Here is a 27,662-nt window from a genome sequence, read left to right as displayed (position 1 = left end):
TGTAGCTTGCGCTAGCTGGGAATTATGGGAGTTGCAGGTCATGTCGCCCAGGAATTATGGGAGCTGTAGGCCTGGAACTTACAAGTGTTCTAGTCCTGTAGGGTAGAAGGTTAGGGAAGGCCAGTGTAACTCTATAGCCAAGCCTCCAAGCCAAATACAATCCATCTTCCAGATCCTGCTTAAAAACTCCGGCCTTAAAACTCCCCTAGCTTTTGCTGTCACAGGTTTGCAGCATCACGAGAGCTTTATCATGGCCCTGATGGGCCACCGTACATAGCTAGTGTGGCTACTTCACTTCATTCGGTCTGGTAGTGCAGATTGGCAATAACTATAGAGCAGGTGTCAGGAACATGCAAGCCCTCATCCAGACATGGAACTGCAACTTCCATTTGCCCTCACTAGCATGGCCAGTGGTGAAGGATGATGGGATTTGTAGTCCAACATCACCTGGAGGGCCACATGTTCCAGATGCCCATAAGTGAGATTGCCAGTTTCCTTTGAGGAGAAACTCAAATAGTTGGTAGGCAGACCAAAAGGTGGTTGGTTTCCATCACGGAGATGCAATTACAGCAGGTTGACCTGTTGAATTTCTGCTGTCAAAGGTAAAGGAGCCCCACCAAAAAGAAACATGGGCAGAGGAACCCAGTAGGGTTGGGTCCCCCTGCCCATGTTTTAGTCTGTTCCACTAAAGACACCCAGACTGGTGGTATCTTAAAAACTCACAGATTTATCGTGCTAGAAGCTTTTGCCACCATAAATCTGTTAATGGTACCACAGCACACTTTGCGTGCGGAAGCTGCTCATAGGATCTCTCAAGGGACGCGCTGCTCTCCTCTCTGCCTTCCCTCTTTTATTGAAGACAGAGAACAATGTCAAACACTTTATACATGAAAAGCAATTTTTTTTTTAACAATTATAAATAAGCCGTCATTCTACCGGACATCTAAATGATTGCCGTTCCAGTTTTGGCCACAAGGTGGCAAAAGTGCAGCGTTAAAAATCATTCACCACCCCTTCATAACCAAGCGGAACGCTTCCACGGTTCACATTTCTCCCAGCGGTGACGCTGCCGCGGGTCTCGATTCTGTCTTGGACGAGATGGGAGTGCGATCCCAGACGAGGCAGGACTGAAGAGCTGGGACGGGAAGGAAGGAAGGAAGGAAAGGCGGCGCAATCACACCAGCCACCAAAAGCGTATATAGAGCATCAGCACTACGAAGATCAGGCTGGTGGCGGCAGCTTTGGCGTAAGCGGAGCGGCTGCTGAGGAGTTTGGCATCGTGGCGGTATTTCTTGGAGAGAGTCGACAAGTTGCTGGCTTTGGAATCCAGAGCTGGCCGGGGGAAGAGACGGGAAAACAAAAGACAGGGTTGCCTAATGAACTCCCAGAATATGTATTCAGAGATAAGAACATGAGAAGAGCCCTGCTGGATCAGACCGAGAGTCCATCTAGGCCAGCCTTCCTCAACCTGGGGGCGCTCCAGATGTGTTGGACTACAACTCCCAGAATGCCCCAGCCAGCTCTGCTGGCTGGGGCATTCTGGGAGATGCAGTCCAACACATCTGGAGCGCCCCAGGTTGAGGAAGGCTGATCTAGGCAGCTGGACAAGCATCTGTCAGGGATGCTTTAAGGTGGATTCCTGCACTGAGCAGGGGGTTGGACTTGATGGCCTTATAGGCCCCTTCCAACTCTAGGATTCTAGTCCAGCACTCTGTTCACACAGTGGCCAACCAGCCATCGGCCAGGGATGATGATGAAGATGATTTATTGCATTTTTATACCGCCCAACAGCCGAAGCTCCCTGTTGGGCGGTATAAACAAGCAGGACATGAGTGTTGTATAGATGGGGCCCATGGGGTAGGTGGGGCTGAAGGGAAAAGGCGGGACCAAAATACACAAAACAGACCGGCCTATTTTCGCTTACGGCTTTTACCGCCAGTCACGAACCCTTTGGCATTTCAACCATTTAGAATGGAAGAACTGCAGAAAAGCTGGGAAATTAGCAAACAGTTGGTGCCTAGAGGAAAGCAGGGTTGGGGAGGGGCTGTCTGGAGAACAACTCCAGAATTGGAGCGGATTTGGCCGGGAGGTTCCACACCTTTGGCGCAGAAACAACCCCGTGGCCTGACCAAAGAAAAAGCGAGGGCAGCCCTCAACAGAAATACCAAGCCAGACCAGGAGGGTGTCGTCACAGCGCGGGGGTTGGTGCCACCTCCCTCTCAAACCCTGTGCTTTCCTTCCCTGGGATAGCGGGAGGTAATCGCGATGCCGGGGAGGGAGCACAGGGTTTCTGGGCGGCCATCCAGGGACGAGAGTCCCCCCCCCCCGCCTTGCCCTCTTCCTGGTGGAAAGTGACCAATCACAGGTCACCACCAGGCACCATCCGGCCATGCCTCCGCTGCGACGCCAGAGCGAGGCGTTGGGAGTGTCTTCATGCTGTCTCGTGTCTCCTCACCTCACTCCAGAGAAAAATGTCGGGGTAAGTCCCCGACTTTTCGCCTCCACAGCTTCGGCAGAAAACCCCGGGGTGGGCGCGCGATTGCAGTGGCGTTGTGTAACCGAAGCCACCCCACCGTGCACCCACCCCAGGGCTTTCCAACTGTTTAGACAGCCCCCTCCACCCCAAATGACCACAAAAAGTAAATGACAAGGCTACTATCGTCCATTACAAGGCTAATAATGCTAACGTAAATCGAAGTGTAATTATAAATTTACAAGAATGGTTCTGTATATGAGCATCAAGCCACTTCCTATGTTATTACTCTAAAGTGCCATCATATTTGCAAAGAATCCCAAAGCCACCAAGGCCTCCATTACCACCAAAGCACTGTACCCCACTCCATCCCCTGAGACCTTTGCCTCCAAGAACTATCCCCGTCCCCACTGCACGTACACAACAACACACAGTTCTGACCCCCACCCTCCATACCTGATAAGGCCTCCCCACGCTGGAGCACTTCTTCAATGTTGGTGACCATGATCTTCTGCACGTCCTGTAGCTCCATGTTGATGTTGCTCAGGTGGCGCTTGGACCAGGTATCCAGGTAGGACTTCTTCAGCTTCTGGATATAAAGGTCTAGAGAGGAGGATTTCATCGGTTAGCGTCTGCTGTTGTTGACTACAGTCTAGACAGTTTTCCCCAAATGGGCACCCTCCAGATGTGTTGGACTACAACTCCCATCATCCTCATCCATCATGGTCAGAGGACCCTTTGGAGACCGGGACGGAGACCTGGCATTTGTCTGACCATGCCGGAGGCTTGGATAGACCCCTTGTCCTCCTCCATGAATCTGGAGCATCCCCCCTTGAAAGCTGCAAACTTCATGGCCGTCGCTCCATCCTTTGTTGGCAAATTTTATCTATGGAATAAAATGAGCTCCCCACCTGGCAGCAACACTGTGATCGTTTCGGCGCCAGGTGAAAACTGCCCTCTTCCCCCCCAGGGATTTAGTGGCATATGATCTGGGCAGCCACGCCCGTCGTCTAAACAGGTCTAGTATTTTATTTTAGTCATGGCCACCAATTTGGGTGGCTTTAAAAGGGGGTTGGATACATTCCTGGAGGCGAAGGCTAGGAATGGCTCCTAGCCCTGATGGTTACCGTATTTCTTCGATTCTAAGACGCCATCGATTCTAAGGCGCACCCCATTTTTAGAGCTGCTTATTTGGAAAAAAGGCATCTTAGAATCAAAGAAATACTTCCCTCACCGCCCAGCCAACCTCCTCCCCCCTCCTCCGTGCTTTCTTCTAATGGCTGTGTCCTTTTCTTTTTTCCCTCTGTGCGAGAAGAAACTGCCGTTTGCGTGGGAAGAAGGGGGGGGGCGTTGAAACAAAGAGTAAACTTAACTCTCCAGTCCTGCTCTTTACTTGTCTGTGCACCAGGGGACAACGACACGTGAGTAAGTCCCATGGAAATCGATGGGACTTACGAATAAATTTGCCTAACAAAAAACCAGGCGCTTACCCTCCCAGCTCCTCCTCGCTCGCATGGCTCGAGGCTGCTGCAGGAGCTTCCTCTTTTCCTCTTACCGTATTGCTTCGATTCTAAGACGCCATCGATTCTAAGACGCAGTCCATTTTTAGAGCTGCTTATTTAGGGAAAAAAGTGCGTCTTAGAACCGAAGAAATACGGTATGTGCTATCTCCAGTATTCGAGGCAGTAAGCCTGGGTGCACCAGTTGCTGGGGAACATGGGTGGGAGAATGCCGTTGCACCATGTCCTGCTTGTTCATCCCTGGTCGACAGCTGGTTGGCCACTGTATGAACAGAGTGCTGGACTAGATGGACCCTTGGTCTGATCCAGCAGGGCTCTTCTGATGTTCTTGACTGTTTTTAGCAGTCTAAATTCTTTTAAATTTGGTATATGTAAAGTTCTATGCTGTATTTTTATATTGATCCTGTTCAGATGACACACTAAGCCACGGTGGTTAAGCATTTTGAGCTAAACATTATGGCTTAGTGTATTGTGTGAACCATTCCTAACCGTGGTGGCTACGTAACCATGGTTTAAACATGCTCACTAACCATTTGCCGCAAAAGGGTTAGCGGCCGTCTGAACAAGCCCATTGTATTTTATTATTTTATGAATTGTTGTAAACTGAAGCCAGAAAGCTTCTATTGGGTGGAATAGAAATAAAATTAACAACAATAACAACAACATCAAAAAAGTATACAGAAAACTTTCAGAAACTGGGCCCATCAAAATACATCCACACCAACATCCAGAAAGCAATCATACTTAAAACATGCTTCAATAGTCAGGGAATTCCTGAATCAGTAAAAGACAGCATGACTTGGCAAAGTCAGTCTAGAACAGCCTTCCTCAACCTGGGGCGCTCCAGATGTGTTGGACTGCATCTCCCAGAATGCCCCAGCCAGTGGGGCATTCTGGGAGTTGTAGTCCAACACATCTGGAGCGCCCCAGGTTGAGGAAGGCTGGTCTAGAAGAACCACCACAAGAAGGAAGAAGAAGAAGAAGAAGAAGAAGAAGAAGAAGAAGAAGAAGAAGAAGAAGAAGAAGAAGAAGAAGAAGAAGAAAGCTTTGCATGAAGTAATACTTTCTTTTGTCCCTCCTGAATCCATTTCAATGGGGTGACCCTGAATTTTAGCATTAGGAGAAATCACCCCATCCACATGCGGAAGCAACTGTGACAACAGGGCTCATGGAATAAACCAGAAGGGCTGGACCTTGGCCCCGTGGGTCAAATTGAGTCACCTGGCCCACCAATCCGCCCCCTTTCCCCTTGAATACCAATTAATTGGAGGCTTCCCGGCTTTTGCATGGATTTTTGTCCCAGTCCTAAGAGGTTAAAATGCCTCCTCTAAGGCTTAGTTACTGGTAGTAAGAGCTTAAGCTAAAATATGCAGTTATTTTTGGTATTTTGGTCCTGCCCTTTGGCCTCACCCTCTTCCCCCCCTAACTTAAATGCTCCCCACATCCCCATGATTTCCCCCAAAACCAATGCTGGCCTCCGGCTGAAAGAAGCCCAACACCCCCAGAATAAAGGAATGTATGTTAGCAATGCAGATTACTTCCCCAATCTGGTGCCCTCTGAGTGTCTCAGACTTCAACTCCCATCTTCCCGAGGCAGCATGGCCAATGGCCAGGAACACTGACAGCTGTATTCCAAAACATCTGGAAAGCACCAAACTGGAAGAGCTGGATTACACAGTGGCCCCGTTCAGAAGACACCTAAAACCACAGCTTTAACCATGGTGGTTCAGCTAGGATGCCAGGCCGTGTTCAGAAGACACCTTAAACCATGGCTTAAAAGGTCTTACTCACCATGGTTGAAACCATGGTTTAAGGTGTCTTCTGAACACGGCCTGGCATCCTAGCTTAACCACCATGGTAAAGTGTCTTCTGAATGGGGCCAATGCGGCTTAGAGCGGTGGCGGGGCTGGGTAAGAGAGGGGCCTGTGCCCCTAACTTTAGCACATACCAAACTCAATGAAGGCATAAGGCCGCGATACGGAGGCCACCTTCTTCCCGTACAGCTCCCAGAATTCGGCTTGCAGCTCCTCCAGGAAGGCGAATGCCAGCTTCTTTGAGTATGCGGCTTCACACAGCGTCAGGTAGCAAATGCCCTGGCTGATGAGATAACTGCAGGCAAGGGCAGGGCGGGGGGGGGGGGGAGTAGAAGAAAATGAGTAAAACCAGAAGGAAAACAGCTCTTGACTCATCTCCCCCATCCAGGGATAAGTGAATATGAGCACCCTTGCAAACAAGTTCAAAATTCATCGCTCTGATCCTGTTACGCCACTTCTGAAATCTCTTCACTGGCTTCCAAATTCACCTCAGAATCCAGTATAAGCTTCTCCTGTTGACTTTCAAAGCTTGTCACAGTCTAGCTCCTCCCAATCTTTCTTCTCTCATCTCACATTATTGCCCCGCTCATCGAATGCCGTGTTTCTTACCCGCCCAAGGGTCTCTACTTCTCTTGCTCGGCTTCCTCCATTTTCTATCGCCGCCCCTTTTGCCTGGAATTGTCTTCCAGAGCATTTGCGGATCACGAGTTCAATCACTGTTTTTAAAAATTGAAAACTTTTCTTTTTCCTACAGCTTTTAGAGCTTGACTTTGTTCTTACTTTCACACTGTTCGTTTTATTGTCCCCTGAGTCTATTTGGGGCGTTCTCTTCTCTCTCTTATTGTTTTATTATGATTTTATTAGAATCTACGCCTACTGTATGTGGCAGGGTGTTGCTGATTTATTCTTTCACTATGTACAGCACCAGGTACATTGATGGTGCTATATAAATAATAATAATAATAATAATAATAATAATAATAATAATAATAATTTACTAGTCCATAAGATTTTCTGCTAGCTTACATGCGTGTGCACACACACGTCTGTGAAAGTCTTTATTATTATTTATTTATTTACAATATTTATACACAGCTCCCAATTCAAGAATTTCAGATCAGTGAACAAATAAAAGAATAAAAACAGAACAGAAACACATTAAAATACATTTTTAAAAGAAACAAGGTGCAAATAATAATAATAATAATAATAATAATAATAATAATAATAATAAATTTCTTATCCGCCCCAATCCAGAGGGAACAACATTAAATACAATATAATACATAAAACTGGTTAAAACAGAATATAAAACCAATACAGTATTAAAATAACGATCGCAACATCTTAAAATCCTTAGGTTTAAAATTCATCTGGGTAGGCCTGCTGGAAGAGACTAAATAAAAACGCAGCTGGTCATTCAGGGAAAACTTCCTGGAACAATGATGTTTTCAGGAGGCGCCAGAAAGAATACAAGGTTGGCACCTGCCTGACCTCCAAAGGCAGGGCCTATGGAAGGGGGGCCCACCACACTGAAGGCTCTTCTCCTGGTGGATTTGTACCACTTGAACGAATAACAGAACCACCTTTCCCCTAACTGGGAAACGGTGTAGATCACCTGGATTTGGCAATATACAGATTAATTTAACGTTTGCAACAATAAAAACGATTTAACAATTGCAGCAATAAAAGCCAAATTCTTTAATGAGTTTCTACAGTCAGTGTTCCTCTGGGATAGGCTTGGAAAGAGAAATTGGGTTTTTCATAGAATCATAGAACAGTAGAGTTGGAAGGGGCCTAGAAGGCCAACGAGTCCAACCCCCTGCTCAATGCAGGAATCCACCTTAAAGCATTTTTAGATCTCTACAGGATGCTGTTTTATGCCCCCAACCCAAATATTTCTGCCTAAGGGTGCAATCCTATGCATCTTTCGATAGAAAAATGTCCGACAACTCCCAGAATGCTGAAAGCTGTTGGACATTTGTTTTTGGTCTAAGCATGCACAGGATTGCACCCTAAAACAGCTTATCTTCACATTACAGGGAGAGCCAAGAGTCATCTCCCTACCAATAGGGACTGTTTTTTAGTAGTCTGGAGGTGGGGGGAGGTATGATTTGGCAGAAATTGGGGAAATTCATTAATGGGGGTTGTGGATTTCATTACTTTTTCCTCCTCTAGCCCAGGTGCACAGATTGCAATCTGTTGGCGGTAGAACCCCTGGGTTCCCCTGCCCTCCATCTTCCCGAGGGTCGCAGGCACTTACTGGAAAGTCATCGGTCCGGTTTGCAAGGAGCACCGGTTTGGCGAATGGTCCCCAAGTTTACGGAAGAGCTGCTTGGCTTGGTTGTGATATTCTTGGAAGTTCCGGTTTGACTGCGGAGAAAAGAACTCTGTGTTGCACTGTGCAAGAGCTCTGTGTAACTCAGAACGCTTGCACAGGCTTACACCGTCAAAAAGGTGGAGATGAAATAAATAAAACCCAGCGCGTGGTTGGTGCTGTAATAGGGCTTCTTAGTGTAACCTGACACCGGCAATCGAATGTCACTGACTGAGTAGCACACTTCAAGGGTTCACACACACATTACGTCAATAATCCTCACAACAGTTTTGCATGGTAGGCTTGTATTATTTTCCCAGTATTAAAAAATGGGAGACTGGGGCTATGGGGTGAAGATTAGGAACAAATCGAAGGAGCTCTTCCCAGAATGCCCCTGCCAGTGGAAGGGCCTTGGAAGATGCTCAGCCACGCCTACCTTCCATGCAGCTAAAGCGAGCATAAGAATTTCCTTGCCACAACATCCGTATTTTCAACCTTAGCTGGCCAGGCAGGCACACCTTAGAAGCTCACAAACTGGACCATGAAGCCAGCAACTTCCCTCTGTTATCTGCTCCCAGTATCTGGGATTCAAAGGTATACCTGCTCTGAACATGGAGGCTCTACTATAGCCATCATGGCTCACCGCTCACGCTTTGAAAGCCGCTAGCAACACTCTGCTAGTGTCCCTTTTATGCCCGATGGTATGGTGGCAGCTCTACTGGCAAGAACTAGTCTTCCCTAATCTGGTGCCCCCCACCCACCCCAATGCATTGGACTCCAAGTCCCATCATTCCACAGCAAACGTGGGCACCAGGTTGGGGAAGCCTGCACAAGAGTCAAGGGTGCAAAGTGACTGGGAAAAGAACGGCCTAGCTCCTTTCTACGTATTTAGTGCAACCTGCCCCAAGCAGGAGCCCGCCAGATGTGTTGGACTACAACTGCCAGCATCCCCCAGCTGGGGAGTGCTGGGAGTTGTAGTCCAGCACATCTGGAAGGTGCAAGCTGTGGGAAGACTGACCCACTGAAAACAGCAGGTGAAACTTTTTAACTCAATCACCTACTCACTACCAGGATGTTGTTTTTAAAATTCATCTACTCAAAGATGTTAACAGCAAAGAAACTCTTCAAATATTTTTTTTTGGGGGGGGGGGAATAAAATAATGGGTGACAATATTCAGCACACTTAATAGGAAGTAAAGTTCATTGAAGTTGGGCCTTAGAATGAGGCCGTCTGAACAACAACAAAACACAAGGTGCCCAGTACCTTCTAGAACCACCCTTAAACAATATATATAGTATAAAAGAGATGACTGCATGGTGTTTTATAAACATGTGTATAGACCAATAAGGCACAATCGATGATGCGTCCGAGAATGAGGCCATGCCAGTGAAAAACAATCCATAAATTAATTATCTGGGGTAGGTTTTAAAAAAGAAACAGTTCTAAAAGTTACCCCCGAACTGTTTTTAGGGTTGCCCAAACGAAATACGGGGGCAGCGAAGACCTGAAGCGAGGAGGGTTCTAAGCAGAGGCTGGAGAGGTGGGCCTGAAGAGAAACGGAAAGCCGGCCTAATGGTTAGAGCCGGGGATGGGGGGGGGGTTACTGTGAGCCCCGGACGCCTGGGTTCCTCCCTTACCTGCTCCGTCTCTTGCATGGACGCTGCTAAGAGAAGCCCGTCTTGGATCCGGCTTATCATCGTCAGCAGAACCATGGCGCCGAGGAGGGGTGGGGTGGGGGCGCGCCAGGAGGGTCCCGATTCTCGGGGCAGGGGCGGGGGTCTCTTGCCTGCTCGCCCACCCCCCGGCGACCCACCCCCGGTCAAGGCTGCCTCTCGCACCGGCTTCCCGGCTGACGTGGCTGATGGGGCGGAGGGTGCAACTGTGGGCAGGCGGGGCGGGGCCAAGAAGTAACTTTGGCAAGAACCGAGAAGAAAGCAAACGCGCGCCCAGCTTCTCCCTGCCTTTCTCCGGGGAAAGAAAGAGAGACTCCGCCTCCGCCGCCTTCTAGGCTCCTGCCCCTCCGGCCAAGGTCTATAGCAGCCTTCTGCAACGCGGGGCTCTCCGGTTTCTTGGACTACAAATCCCACCATCCCCATCTAGCAAGCCACGCGGTGGCTGGGTCTTTGGGGCTGCAGAAAGGCTGCTCTATGTGCTGTGTTCAGCCGTGGCTTGAAGAGGAAGAAGAAGTCGCCGCCAATCGTTATTTAAACATCATTGTCATTTAAATGCTAATTCTTACTATTTAGGGTGACCCTATGAAAAGGAGGACAGGGCTCCTGTGTCTTTAACAGTTGTATTAAAAAGGGAATTTCAGCAGGTGTCATTTGTATATATGGAGAACCCGGTGAAATTCTCTCTTCATCACAACAATTAAAGCTGCAGGAGCTATACTAGAGTGACCAGATTTAAAAGAGGGCAGGGCACCTGCAGCTTTAACTGGTGTGATGAAGAAGAACTTTCACCAGGTTCTCCATATATACAAATAACACCTGCTGAAATTTCCTTTTCTATGCAACTGTTAAAGATACAGGAGCCCTGTCCTCCTTTTCATAGGGTCACCCTATTACTATTTAAATAACATCATCATCATTACTATTATTATTTAGCGTAGGATGACCCTATGGAAAGGAGGACAGGGCTCCTGTGTCTTTAACAGTTGTACTGAAAAGGGAATTTATTATTATTATTATTATTATTTATTTATTTATTTATTTATTTATATAGCCCCATCAATGTACATGGTGCTGTACAGATTACACAGTAAATAGCAAGACCCTGCCGCATAGGCTTACAATCTAATAAAGTTGTAGTAAACAGTAAGGAGGGAAAGAGAATGCAAACAGGCACAGGGAAGTGTAAACAGGCACCGGGAAGGGTGAAGCTAACAGTATAGAGTAAGAACAAACTCAATATTTGAAGGCTATAGGGAAAAGAAAAGTTTTTAGCTGAGTTTTAAAAGCTGTGATTGAGTTGGTAGTTCTCAAGTGTTCTGGAAGAGCGTTCCAGGTGTAAGGGGCAGCAGAAGAAAAAGGGACGGTGTAAAAGCCGGAACGGAACGGAACAGGCCGGAACAGCCCCATTATATTAAAAAACCATACCAAAAACAGTGGCATGTGTTAGCAATACTTGAGAACAATATTTTAGGACTAAAACCATACCAATATTATATCACTATTAACCCCAAAACTCCCAAAATGACGTCCGGAACAGAATGGGATGGCCGGAACGGCCACTAGGGAACGAGCAATACCAACCAAACTCACCAGTCATGCATAACTAAATGGCAGGGATGCAATAAGCCACAAAAGTTGCCCCCAAACCACGTTCAGATACCCGTTCCGGGCAAAAACGTGTATTGCGCAAAACAGGCTGTAACGGCAGCTTCCCAATGAGGTAAGTGAACCAAACTCACCAGATGCACTAGACAAGGTGGGGCAAATATAGAAAGCTCCAAAAGTTGCCCCGAAACCACGTTCAGATACCCGTTCCGGGCAAAAACGAATATTGCGCAAAACCGGCCGTAACGGCAGCTTCCGAATGAGGTAAGTGAACCAAACTCACCAGATGCACATGACAAGGTGGGACAAATATAGAAAGCTCCAAAAGTTGCTCTGAAACCACGTTCAGATACCCGTTCCGGGCAAAAACGCATATTGCGCAAAAACGGCCGTAACGGCAGCTTCCCAATGAGATAAGTGAACCAAACTCACCAGATGCACATGACAAGTGGGACAAATATAGAAAGCTCCAAAAGTTGCCCCGAAACCACGTTCAGATACCCGTTCTGGGCAAAAACACGTATTGCGCAAAACCGGCCGTAACGGCAGCTTCCCAATGAGGTAAGTGAACCAAACTCACCAGATGCACATGACAAGGTGGGACAAATATAGAACGCTCCAAAAGTTGCCTCAAAACCACGTTCAGATACCCGTTCCGGGCAAAAAAGTGTATTGCGCAAAAAGGGCCGTAACGGCAGCTTCCCAATGAGGTAAGTGAACCAAACTCACCAGAGGCACATGACAAGGTGGGACAAATATAGAAAGCTCCAAAAGTTGCCCCGAAACCACGTTCAGATACCCGTTCCGGGCAAAAACGCGTATTGCGCAAAATGGGCCTTAACGGCAGCTTCCCAATGAGATAAGTGAGCCAAACTCACCAGATGCACATAACTAGGTGGGGCAAATATAGAAAGCTCCAAAAGTTGCCCCGAAACCACGTTCAGATACCCGTTCCGGGCAAAAACACGTATTGCGCAAAACGGGCCGTAACGGCAGCTTCCCAATGAGGTAAGTCAACCAAACTCACCAGATGCACTTGACAAGGTGGCGCAAATATAGAAAGCTCCAAAAGTTGCCCCGAAACCACGTTCAGATACCCGTTCCGGGCAAAAACGCGTATTGCGCAAAACGGGCCGTAACGGCAGCTTCCCAATGAGATAAGTGAACCAAACTCACCAGATGCACATAACTAGGTGGGACAAATATAGAAAGCTCCAAAAGTTGCCCCGAAACCACGTTCAGATACCCGTTCCGGGCAAAAACGCGTATTCCGCAAAATGGGCCGTAACGGCAGCTTCCCAATGAGATAAGTGAGCCAAAGTCACCAGATGCACATAACTAGGTGGGGCAAATATGGAAAGCTCCAAAAGTTGCCCCGAAACCACGTTCAGATACCCGTTCCGGGCAAAAACACGTATTGCGCAAAAACGGGCCGTAACGGCAGCTTCCCAATGAGATAAGTGAACCAAACTCACCAGATCCACATGACAAGGTGGGACAAATATAGAAAGCACTTTTTTTGCCCAGAACGGGTATCTGAACGTGGTTTTGAGGCAACTTTTGGAGCGTTCTATGTTTGTCCCACCTTGTCATGTGCATCTGGTGAGTTTGGTTCACTTACCTCATTGGGAAGCTGCCGTTACGGCTGTTTTGCGCAATACGCGTTTTTGCCCGGAACGGGTATCTGAACGTGGTTTCGGGGCAACTTTTGGAGCTTTCTATATTTGCCCCACCTTGTCAAGTGCATCTGGTGAGTTTGGTTCACTTACCTCATTCGGAAGCTGCCGTTACGGCCGGTTTTGCGCAATACACGTTTTTGCCCAGAACGGGTATCTGAACGTGGTTTGGGGGCAACTTTTGGAGCTTTCTATATTTGTCCCACCTAGTTATGTGCATCTGGTGAGTTTGGTTCACTTATCTCATAGGGAAGCTGCCGTTACGGCCCGTTTTGCTCAATACGTTTTTTTTGCCCGGAACGGGTATCTGAACGTGGTTTCGGGGCAACTTTTGTGGCTTATTGCATCCCTGCCATTTAGTTATGCATGACTGGTGAGTTTGGTTGGTATTGCTCGTTCCCTAGTGGCCGTTCCGGCCATCCCATTCTGTTCCGGACGTCGTTTTGGGAGTTTTGGGGTTAATAGTGATATAATATTGGTATGGTTTTAGTCCTAAAATATTGTTCCCAAGTGTTGCTAACACATGCCACTGTTTTTGGTATGGTTTTTTAATATAATGGGGCTGTTCCGGCCTGTTCCGTTCCGTTCCGGCTTTTACACCGTCCCGTGGGAGAAGCTCCTCTGCTCTTCTGACTTAAGGCCAGAAGAACAGTTCTTAAAATCTCAATCCTATGAGCTCTTACCTGGGAGTAAGACCTAGTAGGACTTACCTGGGAGGAATAGGCGTAGGACTGCACTGTTAAGTCCACTTCCTGGACATGGATTCTGCTGGTCAAATCATAGCAACGACCACCAAACGTTCATGGAGAAAGCTATCTACGCCCAATGCTGCCCTGTGCTATCCTCAGAAAAGTGGTAAGATGCTATTTTTTTATTTTTTTATTTTGGATCCGTCAGTGTTTCTTCCTGTGTGACCTCAGGCTTAGGGATGGGAGAATGAGCTTTGCCCAAAGAATGTGTTCATGTTCCCATTTGGGGGTGTGAATGGGGCACATTCTGATGTTTAGCAAACTGAAATGAAATTCTCATACGTCCCTTCTGTTGCTTTAAGGACAGAGGTCCTAACAAGAAAGCCTGGTGTTATTTAGAAATATTGGAATGAGAGACTTGTGTAATTGTGCAATTCCGCTTTACCATAGTGGAATCTAGTGGTTGTATAATGAAATGTAGTAGAAAGGCAGAGGAAGAAACTACCTGGAAAAAATCATGTGTAAAGAAGCTGATCTTAGTATCACAAAGAAACCAGAATGCCCATTGTCTCTTGCAGTGACTCCTTTAATCACATACAAGACTTTGAACATGTAGCGGCTGGTTCATAGGCTGCTGCTCAAATCGGACTGCGATACTAGAGAAACGTTAGGGTTACAAAGCGCTGACTGATGGATGCCAGATTCAAACCTAGGTGAAGAAGGTGGTGGTTTTTGCTCTGGATCAGAATTGATGGAAAGTGTGGATGACTAGAAACTTACCTTGCAGAAGAAATAGGCCACTGCTGAAGTCTCCCTCTGGTTACAAGTTTTTGCATCAAATGTGCTTGAAATAGAATTAGTACAACAATGGTCAAATTGTGCTTTGGAAAGGGGAAAGACAAGACCAGGCACGCAGGCAGAAAGACAACAGGTGAAAGCAGAAGAATGCAGATTAAAAGAAAGGGCATTGGCAATAGCAGTTAGGGGCACAAGATGAGAGTTAAAATATCTTTAGTTCAAATACCAACTGAGACATAATCTAATGAGTCACTCAGCTGCTTCACTGTAATGTGCAGTTTGGTGATGATAATAGTGGCCTACAAAACAAGGTTGTGGTGAGGATGGTTCTGATAATGTACACAAAGCATTTGCATTACTTAGGAGAAGGGCCACATAAATGTTAGTGTTTATTGTTTCATTGTTGCTTGCTTTTCTGATGATTAAATGCCTAGATTATCCTGTATTGGTGTATGCCAGGTATCTCTTCTGAGTGAGTTTTCTGTGGCTATGCATGGATCAGGAGTTACACCAATGTAAACAAGAGTAAAGTTTGGCCCTTAATTACCTTTCTCAAAGATTAAAAAAAAGAAGGTCTGTGGACTTGAAAACCGTTGATAAAAGCATAAAACAATTTGTGGAAAGAACATGGAGGTAATTTATTTCTTGATTACATTTTTATACCGCCCAATAGCCGAAGCTCCCTGGGCGGTTCACAAAAATTAAAACCATAATAAAACAACCAACAGGTTAAAAGCACAAATACAAAATAGAGTATAAAAAGCCCAACCAGGATAAAACCACGTAGCAAAATTGATATAAGATTAAAATACAGTGTTAGAACAGTAAAATTAATTAAGTTAAAATTAAATGTTAAAATACTGAGAGAATAAAAAGGTCTTCAGCTGGCGATGAAAGGAGGAGGAGGCGTTCCTTCAAATAACCTGGCCTCAAACTGTTTAGGTCTTCAAATGTGAATACCAACACTTTGAATTGGGCCCGGATCTGGACTGGCAGCCAATGAAGTTGTAAAAGGACTGGCGTAATGTGATCTGGCCAGCCTAGCAATGTTTCTAGGGGGGAAATGTTTGGCTTCAATGCACAAATTGTTTATGTACATTGCCCTGAAGTTTCTTCTTCTGTTGCAGGAGAAGGCTGATAATAAAAAAGTTGTAATAAAATTAAGGGAAAAACAACAACTCATCTCAAAATTCATCTTAAGGTTTGCACTGACAAACAGCAAGCCAACAAAATTACATAAAATCTTAACCTTAGTTATCAGTAGACATTGAACTTTCAGTGTGTAAGCTTCTGTAGACATGACAATTACACATTAATGATCACACAATTTAATGTGAGGGGGAAAGTAAGCGGTTCTTCAGACATTACCTCAGTGAAATGATGATGATGATGATGATGAAGAAGAAGAATCTGAGTTCACAATTACACTAATTAGTTAAAGAGGAGTAACTTTGTTTTGCTGTTGATTATAATAACACAAGGCTATAAGGAAATACACAGGTCGCTGTTTGACTGTTGCAGGTAAATGCTATATTTACAAAATGTGAATGTAGTAATGTCACATTAGAGCTTTATTCTGCTGTCTAAGTTGGCGTGATTTGGAGACCTTCACAAATATTCCTCCTTAGGTAAAAACTCCAGACATCCCAGGTGCAAAAGTTTCAACAAAACTAGCAAAATCCTCCAACTGGGCTGTGGAAATTGACATTCTCAAGGTGCCAACTTGCCACTGAATTCAACCTAAGAGAAAAGGAGAAATTTGGAGGCACTGGAATAGATGCTTTCTGAGGAATGTGATAGAAGTGTTAGGAGTTTAGATCTGAGGAGTGAAATTTCTTAGATGGATTTCATTTGACACCTTAGTTATGAATACGTTCGAATAAGAAATGAAAATCATATCATGATTAGGCATAGATCATAGAATTAATTGGAGATTTATAAGGAGTTCAGATTACTAGGGTTGGGCAATAGGATTTAACAGGATTTTCTATTCTTGCATACATTATTGAAATAGTAAATTCGTCAGAAAACCTGTTTCATTCAAGCAATGGAATGGTATCATAGAAGTATCTTCGGAATAAGAATGAACCATATTTTCTGCCCAGCACTAGTTCATGTTCATGGTTGCATGAACTGAGCCTGATGGAAAACAAGATATTACATTAGTTGTCCATTATAGATTATGAATGAATGAGAAGGTCTAAGCGACAGATGAACTCTTAGCAGAACCATTTTAATGGATAATTAAAATGGTGCTGTTGATATGCACCTGAGACAATTTGAGTAACTATAGAATCAAGTAGGGCTGTGCACGGACCCCCCACTCCGCTCCGCTGCCGATCTGCAAGTTGCGGATTCTGCCCGCTCCGCCTCGATCCGCCTAGGGTCCGCTCCGATCTGCTGCAGAGCTTCGGCTCCAAATCGGAGCTCCGCAGCACTGTGGGGTGGCGCCAGGTAAGGCCCCCTTCTTCCTCCCCCTTACCTGTGTCTGTCCTGGCCCATCGCCAGCTTCACTAGAGCCCGCAGCTCAACCTGGAACTGTAGGCCCATCTTGCGGCCTACACTTCCAGGTTGAGCCGCGGGCTCTAGTAAAGCTGGTGATGGGCCACGACAGACGCAGGTAAGACCCCCCCTCCCCCTTGCCCACTTACCTGGCTCTGCCGCTGTCGCCGCATGGGCGGCGGCAGCAGGGCAAGGTAAACTCCCCCTCCCTCCTCCCCCTTACCTGTATCTGTCCGCTGTCCCGCAGCTGCTTCAACTGAGCCCAAGGACTCAAACAGAAAGACCAGGCCGCACTTGGGTGGGAAGCCGGCTGTTGCGAGGGGGAGGACCAGAATAGAGGCACCCCTCATGGCAAAATGTAGACCATGTGAGGTAGGGAGGGACTGTGCCTATAAAAGGCAGCCCACCCAAGGCATCGGCCTCTTTCATTTCATAAATGGAACTGCCCTTTCCTGACTTTTTTTCCCCTCCCCTGGCCCATACTGCCTCGGAACCTAGAGGTTCTATTACATCATCGTGGCTAGCAGGCTTGGATAGAATGGCCAGGTTTGCACATAAGGGAGGACTGAGGTGCAGGCCAAATAAGCCACAATGGCTTATTTCCTCTCCCTGTGTGTGTCGGTCTCATGGTGGGAGGATTAGCCTAATTACCCCTGGGCAGCGTGGCTCTGGCGTGGGCTGGTCCATGAAGTCACGAAGAGTCGGAAGCGACTGAACGAATAAACAACAAAAGCATGGCTTGTCATGTTGTGTGAACCTGATGGCTTGTTGCCATTGGTAACAAGCCACCCAAAGCCCTACAGCAGGCCAAACACTCATTCTAAGCTTGGTCAGGGTGGGGTGTGTGGAGGAGCAAGTACTGGACAAGAGGGAGAGAGAGGCCAGGGTAATATAGGGCAAATGTGGGCAAACGTACTCACATGCACATTGGCTTTGTTTCTGTTGTTTCAGATTTGAACTAAGGCCTTAAGCCAAAAGCTCCATGGAAGAGATTGGATTAAAGTCTTGGAAACATTATTATTGCATTTGGACTTTCATATTATTGGGACCAATAAAGGATTTTTTTGGGGGGGGGGAACCTGCAGATATCAAGTCAAGGATATTGTTTATTATTTATTTATTTTATTACATTTATATACCATCCCACAGCTGAAGCTCTCTGGGCAGTTCACAAAAGCTAAAAACAGTAAACATTATATATATATATATATACACACACACACACACACACACACACACACACACACTCACTTTAAAAACCATCAGAGATGTAACAACAACAGCATAAAAACAGCAGCATCCATTTAAAACAACAATTCTTGGGTCCATTAAAAAACAAACTTCGCGTTCAATGCCATTAAATGCCTGGGAGAAGAGGAAAGTCTTGACCTAGCGCCTGAAAGATATCAGGGCAAGGATTTATCTGAACAAAAATAATATTACACTAGCTGATTCTCTCCTTAAAGTAGACTAATATGTGAGCATTAATACACACAGCAAGTAAGATTGCACCTTTTATTGGATGTTTCTTCACTTAATACTGGAAGCACACTTTCAGGTTATGCTAAATGCTTCTTCAGATGTAGGTTATGAGTTTGAAACTAAACATCACACTTGGATAGTCAGGCTGATGGTTACTTAGTTGCAGAGCATTATGTGCCACTTAGTTGCAGAGCATTATGTGGCACAGGGATAACCTGGTGAGTTCAAATGTTATGCTTGAATATCATGGATGATGTCACAATCAGGATACACTTTAAGTTCTGGCAAAGTGTAAGACAGTTTACAGTCAGACTGAGTCTGAATGCAGTAAAAATGGGTCTTCGTAACAGGTATTGAAAAAGGTTTATTTTGGAGCTATATTAACTTTTACTTAGGGCTGGTTTGCAGATTGGATTTCCAATTCATAACCCACCAAAGCTAAGGGCAATTAATACACATTTTAAACACTTTTCCCATCAAAGAGCCAACCTTATATGAGAGTGGTTTGGTGAGATCCACAAAACCATATTGAAGATTTAAATATGGTTAAATATGCATTGTGATCTTGGAAAGCCAGACCCACAGGATAATATCATTTTCTGTTTTATATTATCATATAAGGAAGACTTTTCCGAGACTTCAGCTGAAATGGTTATGAAATTCACCTTTACAGCCATACTCCAAGCAATACAAGGGAAGTTACTTAGTCATGGTCTGCCTATAATTGTAGGTCTTCAAAACTACATCCATACCGTGACACTAATTTATTTTATCCTCACTGTGATCATCATGGTGATAGTTTAATACTTCAATTCTTTGTATTGAAATGGAAGGGGTTCTCCTACTGGTTGTATAGGACCACGTATTAGACAGAGAAGAAGCCCATCAATGGAAGCTTCCTAAGGTTTTAGCTAACATTGCTGCCAAGGGGGGTTCTGAGTGCTAATACAGAGACTTCACTCTGGGGCCTCATCTACACCAAACAGGATATAGCACTATGAAATCAGTGTGAAAGTGGTATCTAAAAGGCAGGAGCCACACCAAGCAGGATATAGTGGTATGAAAGCAGTATAGGGTATGTATCAATGGGCCCCAACAGTTGTCAGTGCACTTCAATACCGCTATAAAGCAGTAGTGTGGCTCCTGCCTTTTAGATACCACTTTTCATAGTGGAATATCCTGCTTGGTGTAGACGAGGCCTGGATGATAAGGGAAGGCTGGAATAAAATATGGTGCAGCAATCAAGAGGGGTCTCCACTAGGGTTGTTGACAGCACCCAACTGGGTCCTGGAGGCTAATGGACCTCCCCCACGTCTGGCCTTACATTTGGTTCTGGAAATCCTTTGTGGAAGGGAGGGCCAACTGGTTAGCATCAATTTGGTGTTGGTGCTAAGTAGCAGCGTTCTGTCTTTCTTTCTTTGTTTCCACAAGCTGATATGAAATTTTGAAAGAAGTTCTTGATCTACTTTCATTGCACAAAAATGTCTTATAACATTTCTTTGGGTTACAGCAACTCTCATCACAACTCTGGCATTTTACACGTGTTTCATTTTGCAACACTTCTGCAGGTTTTTCTCTTCGTTAAGAAGGCTAATGAACTGGAGGAGTCCCCATGTGTATCCAAAGGATGATTTGGGTGTATCTGGTGAGGATCTAAGTCTTGTACTTCTGGTGTCTAAGGATTGGCTTAGGCAGAATTGGGGTTTCATACCTTTGAATTGCTATTCCATCAGTAGGAAGTCTCTTTGGGATAAGATTTGATACGCATCCAGTGCTTTATTAAACTAGAAATCATACCTTTTGACTATATTCCACATCATCTGAACACATCATTGCCCTGCACTGCTGTGGGTGGCTTCTGCAAACATTAAGGCAGGAGCCACACCAAGCAGGATCTAGTGGTATGAAAGCAGTATAGGGTATGTGTCAATGGGCCCCAACAGTTGTCAGTGCACTTCAATACCACTATAAAGCAGTATTGTGGCTCCTGCCTTTTAGATACCCTTCCAAAATTCAGCTACAAGTGCAGATTAGCCACTGAATTCTGCCTCTTGGAACAGAGGGAGTCTGTACATGCCAAGAGACACTGTTGTTGTAAGGGAGCCTTTGTGTTTCGTCAGGCTTTTTGAGGAAGAGAATCACTAAGCCCAGAGAGGACACCAATGGGCCCCACCTGTCCATTCATTCACCAATTTAGGATTGCCATGTTTCAGACTTTGCCTGAGATTGAATCCAGGGGCAGGGCTGTCTCATTCTGATGGTGACAAAATTAAATTGCAGGGATAGCCCAACAAACTTGTCCATTTTATGGAATAGCTAGGCAAACTTTTGGGGTTTGAGTGCTGTACTGGCCCTTGATGAAATGTTCAAGGGCTGCACGAGTGAGCAGGGTTGATAGTGAGAATGGCAGTGGTGGGTGGGGTAAGACCTACAATTCCCATTCATTTCTCACACACTCATGAATTCTCTCCCTCTCTTACGCACATGCACACACACACACACACACACAAGATCACTGTTTCCCCACTGCTAATACAAAATTAAATTGAAGGGTGGCCCAGACTAGGAGTGGGCACTGCTGGAGCCCCAATGCCCCATCATCTGTCCAAAGATGACATGTATTGGTGCCAGGCCTGGCTGTGTCACTACATTCGGTATTAGCTGAGGCTTTGGAACAGACTTCAAGAGCAGCCTTCCATGAAAGGGGGATAGCAGCCCTTAAGTTCTGAAGGTAGAAAACATGAGAGTTATGGGTCACAGGCATCTTTTTAAGGTAGGAGAGATCTAAAAAAAAGCAAGAACTTGTTACTTGTTACTTATCCTTCTAGAAAAGGAGGTAGAAGTGCACATACGAGACATGATAAGGACACGCTGTCCTGTTGAACAAGAAGTCCTTGAAGTGTTTTCTGTAACTGATCTGTTAGTGTCACTTGCTGTAGGTCTTTTGTTTTCTCTTTCTTCCTAGATGCACAGCTGTGCTTTACACACCTCCAGAATTTGGGGTCAAGTAACACCAACACCTTGGCCCATTCTAACCTCAGCCTATGGGCCATGAGGATCACTCAGCCTGTGGTAGTCTTAACGAGTGCGTGCAACTACCTGCCGCAGTTTTATGGGGTACAACTCTTCTTAATCTTTTTAATATGGTATTTCTACCTGCATACTGGGCAACACTTTGGCCATAGCTAGACCTAAGGTTTATCCCTGGATCGTCCAGGGGTCAAACCTGTTCATCTAGGTTGTAATGGAAGTCTGAGTTAATCAGTCCTTCCCCAGGGTCTTTTCCCCCAATTGCTCCCGCCCAAAGAACCAGTACTTCCCTGGAATAAAACACACCAACACCCGAAGTAACCAAGATAAAAGGTTTATTGTAAAAAGACAGCTACTAAATAGGCACTTGGTCGGTAGCAGCTATAGACAGGTACATAAAACAGAACATAAGAGGGAATAGGGTTAGGGAATGGATAAAACAAATACAAGTCAGGCAGAACCACCCATAAATCCATTCATACAAGAACCGACAGTCAGTCCACTAAATTTCCCTTCCCTGGTCAAACCGACCAACTTGCCTTTAGAGAAACCAGCTCACAGCCAAAGTGCGGCTTCCTAACGCTCTCCCAGTTCCCTAACCGGGCAACCGTAGACATCCATAGCCTCGGGGCTAAAGACGAACCCCCAGCTTAATCCCATCAGCTTTTATCTGTTTGTCTTCTAATGAGGGAGTCGGTCCTTTCTTCCCACACAAAGCCCAATTAGCCCAGGCAGGAGATAACCTCCAGGTGTAAAGCCTCAGCCTGACCTCGGTAAGTTTAACTCCCACTTTCCCGCATACCAAAAGCTGGGTCCTGGCGCCGGTTTGCACCATAAACAAGCTGGCCAGATTCCTCCCATAAACATATCAAGTTAATCTTTCCTCTATCTATCACCACTATGGTTTACTGCCTAACAGGAAGACAAGGTTTATTACCTGCAAGAAAACACAAATTACTTCGGGAACAACTGTATTCTAGGACCTAATACATTTTATAACTTTCCCAGTCCTTCACATAGGTGACACACAGGGGATCCAGTGCTCAGGCAGGGGCGAACCCTGGATGATCCCAAGATAAACCTTAGGTCTAGCTGTGGCCTGAGTTTCTGAACAACTCCTTGCTTTTTGTAAACCTTGGATGAGTGTTCCTTTCACAGAAAAGTATTGGTTGATTCTTTGGCCTACAAAGAAAAGACAAATTACACGCTGGCAGAAGAGACTACCAGCCACATTGGCAGCACAATCCACTTGCTCTTTAGAAGCTTTGTTTTAAATTCATTTTTGTGACTTTACATTTGCATACAACCCATTTTTGGGATGATCCCCTTCAGTTCAAGGGGACATAGGCCTTAGCTAGACCTAAGGTTTATCCCAAGATTGTCCCAGGGTCATCTCTGTTCATGTAAATGACACACAGGGGATCCGGGGAGCAGGCAGGGACGATCCCAGGATAAATCTTAAGTCTAGCTAAGGCCATATTGAGCTGGGGCACTATTATTTTATTTTAACACCCACTTCCATTGTTTTAAAAAACGTTTAAATGTCTTGTTTTTATTCTTAGGCTCTAATCCTAAACATGGCTACTGTGGGGTAAAATGCATTGATCGTGATGGGCTTACTTGGGCATGGGATTGCATGGTTAGACCTTTCTTATTGTGGGGTTTTTGTTTTTGTTTTTTAGCAAATAGAAATCTTGGATTTGGTGTTTCCCCCTCTTTCTCTCTTGGAGACACGGGGACACACACACACAAGCAAACTGAGAAATTATTGATTTCATTTGAATTCTTACTCATTTTTAATCCTATGCAGATCGCACCAGTACACCGGATGCGCATCAATGAACTTCTGCCATCTTTTATCAAGTCGGCCAGCGAAATAAGTGGCAATTTGGCCATGAACCTGCTCCATCTTGCCATGGAGGACATTGATAAGAAAACAGTGAGTATCGCAATGGCAAGGTTGGACATTTATATGTAGTCTGGCCTGTTTGGAGATTCTGTGAAAAACGCATGCCTCCTCATTCCAAAAATGCAGTCTCACCAGTCCAAATTGTTTGGAGGAACATGCATACGATTTGGTGAGCCATGCACTGAGAGAAACCAGGGTTCTGCTTCCACATGTTCCTATGGCTATGGTGGCCCCTGGATGAATTTAAAGAACTTTGCAAGGAGGTTCGCACAGAGTCCATGTTAATATTGAGAGTTAATGTCACACTGCTTAATTTGTGACATTAACTAGCTGAGCCCCCACACCCATTAATTTGATGGGTGTGGGGGCTCAGCTACTCTGGTTCACTTGTCAATCTTCTTCATAATCCCAGATCTGTGTATAAGGTGTTGTGGGAGGGGGTCCTTGGCGGGAGATAAAAGCCATGCCAGTTACAGGCCAAAAGGCACTCTGTGCTTGCTTTCCCACCTCCTACCCCTTGTTTTCATAAGGCCCACTGATATTGGAATGCAGGTTCCCAGATTGAGCCCTGCTTTGATTTAAGCCCTATTCCAAACATTGCCACTTGATTAACCTGTTCTGAAACTCCTCCCCTTCTTCCTTAGATGAAGCCTATGCAACTTGTGACCCACTAAGCTTAATGTACCCCATTTGCCCTGTATAGTGGCCCATGATGAGCTTGAGAAATCTCCTGAACTTGCTGCCTGCCTAGGACTGCAAGCAGGGAGGCTGCCAAGGTCCTGATGCGGTACAATACATGGATGGTGGGGTTCCATTAGCTTGATAGATCCAAAGTTGTGAGGCCTGCCTTAGATGGTTCCCAAAAGGGTATGCCGATCTCTCTTTGTGCTGTAGGATCTTCAGAATCTGTACAACGATGCAGCTGGAGCCATCGTCGAAGCTCTCTGGAGCTACATCCCAGCAGAAGTCCTCACCAAGCTGCTGGAGACTTTCCAGGGCCAGCTGTTATCAGATCGCAGCTCCTGGAAAGTGCTCAGGACACTTGCCTCCAAAGGTAGAAGAGGGTCTCCCACCATGTCACTTTGATGTTTGCAGGAGCACAGATTTCGTATTACCATAACAGCAGCAGTGAATCTCTTCATATGTGTGCAGCTCACTGAGGCCTAGGCCTAATTTACCCCAAGCAGGATATTGCACTATGGAAGTGGTATGAAAGCGGTATATAAAAGGCAGGAGCCACACCGAACAGGATATAGCACTGTGAAAGCAGTATGTGGTTTGTGTCAATGGGCCCCAACAGTTGTCAGTGCAGTTCAATACCACTATAAAGCAGGAGTGTGGCTCCTGGCTTTTATATACCGTGTTTATTTATTTATTTATTACATTTTTATACCGCCCAATAGCCAAAGCTCTCTGGGCTGTTCACAAAAATTAAAACCATAATAAAACAACCAACAGGTTAAAAGCACAAATACAAAATACAGTATAAAAAGCACAACCAGGATAAAAACCTCGCAGCAAAATTGATATAAAATTAAAATACAGGGTTAAAACAGTAAAATTTAAATTTAAGTTAAAATTAAGTGTTAAAATACTGAGAGAATAAAAAGGTCTTCAGCTGGCGATGAAAGGAGTACAGTGAAAGCACCAGGCGGACCTCTCTGGGGAGCTCATTCCACAACTGGGGTGCCACAGCAGAGAAAGCCCTCCTCCTAGTAGCCACCTGCCTCACTTCCTTTGGCAGGGGCTCACGGAGAAGGGCCCCTGTAGATGATCTTAAGGTCGGGGCTACATATGGGAGGAGGCGTTCCTTCAAATAACCTGCCCCCAAACCGTTTAGGGCTTTAAATGTCAATACCAGCACTTTGAATTGGGCCCGGACCTGGACTGGCAACCAATGAAGTTGTAAAAGGAATGGCATAATGAGATCTCGCCGGCCAGTCCCTGTTATTTATTTATTTATTTATTTATTTATTTACCAGTGACCAGCCTGGCTGCCATATTTTGGACTAATTGAAGTTTCCGGACTAGGCACAGAGGTAGCCCCATGTAGAGCGCATTGCAGAAGTTGAGCAAATAGAAGGAAGAATCAGTGGGTAATGCGAAGAAGCCTTTGCCATCTTCAATTGGATCTTCCATGACCCAACTTTTAAAAGGAACTAAGCTTCTAGTTCTTATTGTTAAGTATCTTAGTTGGATAAAATGAAATCAGTGTGGGAGAAAATGACAGAAAGCTGGCAAAGAGAAGCTAATTCATGCAAATTCCTGCCACGGGTATCTAGATTAGATAGATGTAATACGCTCAATGTGGGCCTGCCTTTAGAATGTATTTGGAACGAGCAGCTGGTTCAAAAGTAGCTGCTAGATTGTACTGGGGCTGGCCATGTGGAGCATACAAATGCTGATTTTACATGTTCTTTGGCTTCTACTTGGTTTGCAAGCCCATTCAGTTGCTCTAAACATGCTGGGGCCAAGATACTTCAAGGACTGTCTTCTCCCATAGGAACCTGCCTGCCCATTAATATCTCCCACAGCAGCCTGCTCTGTGTTTCCCTCACTGTCTGAGGGTCAAGGAGGATTTTTTTTTTTTTTTACTGCTGCTAACTGCCACATGGGGGTGTTTTCATCGGAGGGCCCAGCTGGGGAGAGAAGAATTAAACCTCCCCACACACTGCAGTTCCAATCCAGTTGGCAGGGAGTGTGTTTACTCTGAAATAAATAAATAATAGAAGGGGGGAGCAGCACACTAGTTAGTTAATGTAACGTGTAGTTTAACCCTGAAGTATAGCGAGTACTAACATGGGACCCCATTTTTTCACAGCCTATCACATTGTTTTGGGTCAGTTAAAGCTCCCAGACATATTGTAAATGGGAGGTTTCATGCAGAGCTCATTTTAGTTATTTTACAAGTCAGGCATGTTAGTTATTTGATTTGCCAGGTCTGATTTAGAAAGAAAACCTCACAGCCATCTTGTCCAATAGAACAATATTCCTAACCAATGCATTTCTTCTTCTTCTTCTTCTTCTTCTTCTTCTTCTTCTTCTTCTTCTTCTTCTTCTTCTTCTTCTTCTTCTTCTTCTTCTTCCACAGAACTTTTAGAGGAGGATTCCTCAAAAGCAGAGGAATGGAGGAGCAAACTGAAGAGGGTAAGGAAGGATCTCCACCTCTTGCATCTGGGTTGCTTTCGGCTGGGTTTAACGTTGACATCAGAGAACAAAGCATAGAATTGGGAACTTCGTGGTTCTCTCTACATGATGGTCGATTTAATAAATTATTCTGGAAGTTATGCCCAGGATGGGGCCCATTAATGGCAGGGAAGCCATATTGATGTTACACCCAGGGCAGATAAAATGTTTGCTTGTCTTATGAGGCAAAACACATGGCAGGTGAAACTTCTGCCTTGCAAAACTATCCATCTTCATCAGTGGCAGCTCTGCTTTGATGGACTCCTGCATCTCCCCAGCACTGTTATCTGAGGGGTTCCCCCCTTTGTGCCAGCATGGCATGGCCAAGGACTGCTGATCAGAATGTGGAGCTCTGAACTAGGCTTGCTGGGTAACAAGACCTGAGATGATAGAGAAGTGTCCCTGTGTAACTCATGCCCTCCTGGAGGCCTACTCTGACTAGAACCTGTGAAGTAGACTGTGGCATAGCCAGAACCTGTCAGCCTAAGCGTGGTGGTAGTCGGGAATGACTATTTCAGTGTCAGGGATACAATGGCCATCCTCAGAGCACCTTGACCTGAGATTGGAATCTAAAATAAAAGAGAGGAACAGAAGATGACAGGGCGCAATGGAAAGGCATGCTGGATCAAGCCTGTTCGGACAGTGGGAGGGTTAGACATCCATGAATGGTGAAAGGCTTGATTTCTTTTCCAACAGCTTGGCGCCAGATCCCTTCACTACCACCAGGAGAAGGAATTATCTGGAATCCTCCACCAAGTATTCAGGGAGGAGGGAAAGACCTCAAGGGATTCTGCCCTGCCAAAGGTCAGTGGAAGCTGTCTAAAGTTTATGGTGACCAAGCTCACCGTAAAGCAAGGTGGAATAGTCCAGTTTGGAGATGTCTTTCTAGATGCAGAGCCAGTATCTGCTTCTGTATTTTCTTTTTGATAATGAGGTTTGGTCCAGAGTGGCAGGGAGGTGTCTCTCTTTTTGTCTTTTTCTCTTCAC

General features: G+C 45.5%; 1 protein-coding gene across 1 annotated transcript; it reads right to left on the bottom strand.

Moving 5' to 3' along the window:
* Nucleotides 1-487: 487 nt before the first annotated feature.
* On the bottom strand, nt 488-9,840 carry LOC134396931 (vesicle-trafficking protein SEC22b-B-like). The gene is made up of 5 exons (XM_063123541.1): nt 9,763-9,840; nt 8,071-8,180; nt 5,942-6,102; nt 2,930-3,076; nt 488-1,332 (listed from the first exon to the last, which is right to left on the bottom strand). The coding sequence occupies exons 1-5, from the start codon at nt 9,835-9,837 to the stop codon at nt 1,175-1,177; spliced, it is 651 nt and encodes a 216-aa protein (XP_062979611.1). The 5' UTR covers nt 9,838-9,840; the 3' UTR covers nt 488-1,174.
* Nucleotides 9,841-27,662: the final 17,822 nt, after the last annotated feature.

Source organism: Elgaria multicarinata, chromosome 3 (genome assembly GCF_023053635.1).
Source record: "Elgaria multicarinata webbii isolate HBS135686 ecotype San Diego chromosome 3, rElgMul1.1.pri, whole genome shotgun sequence".
NCBI lineage: Eukaryota > Metazoa > Chordata > Lepidosauria > Squamata > Anguidae > Elgaria > Elgaria multicarinata.
The sequence above is the reverse complement of the archived record's forward strand: the minus strand, read 5'-3'. Positions and strand labels throughout refer to the sequence as shown.

Bases quoted from the DNA above. Each gene is read 5' to 3' on its own strand.
- LOC134396931 (XM_063123541.1), bottom strand. From the start codon at position 9,837: ATGGTTCTGCTGACGATGATAAGCCGGATCCAAGACGGGCTTCTCTTA. The intron at 3,077-5,941 runs GTATGTGCTAAA...CCTCCTCTCTAG, and splicing joins TTATGCCTTCATTGAGTTTG to ACCTTTATATCCAGAAGCTG. The intron at 1,333-2,929 runs GTATGGAGGGTG...TCCCCCGGCCAG, and splicing joins GCGTGGGGAGGCCTTATCAG to CTCTGGATTCCAAAGCCAGC.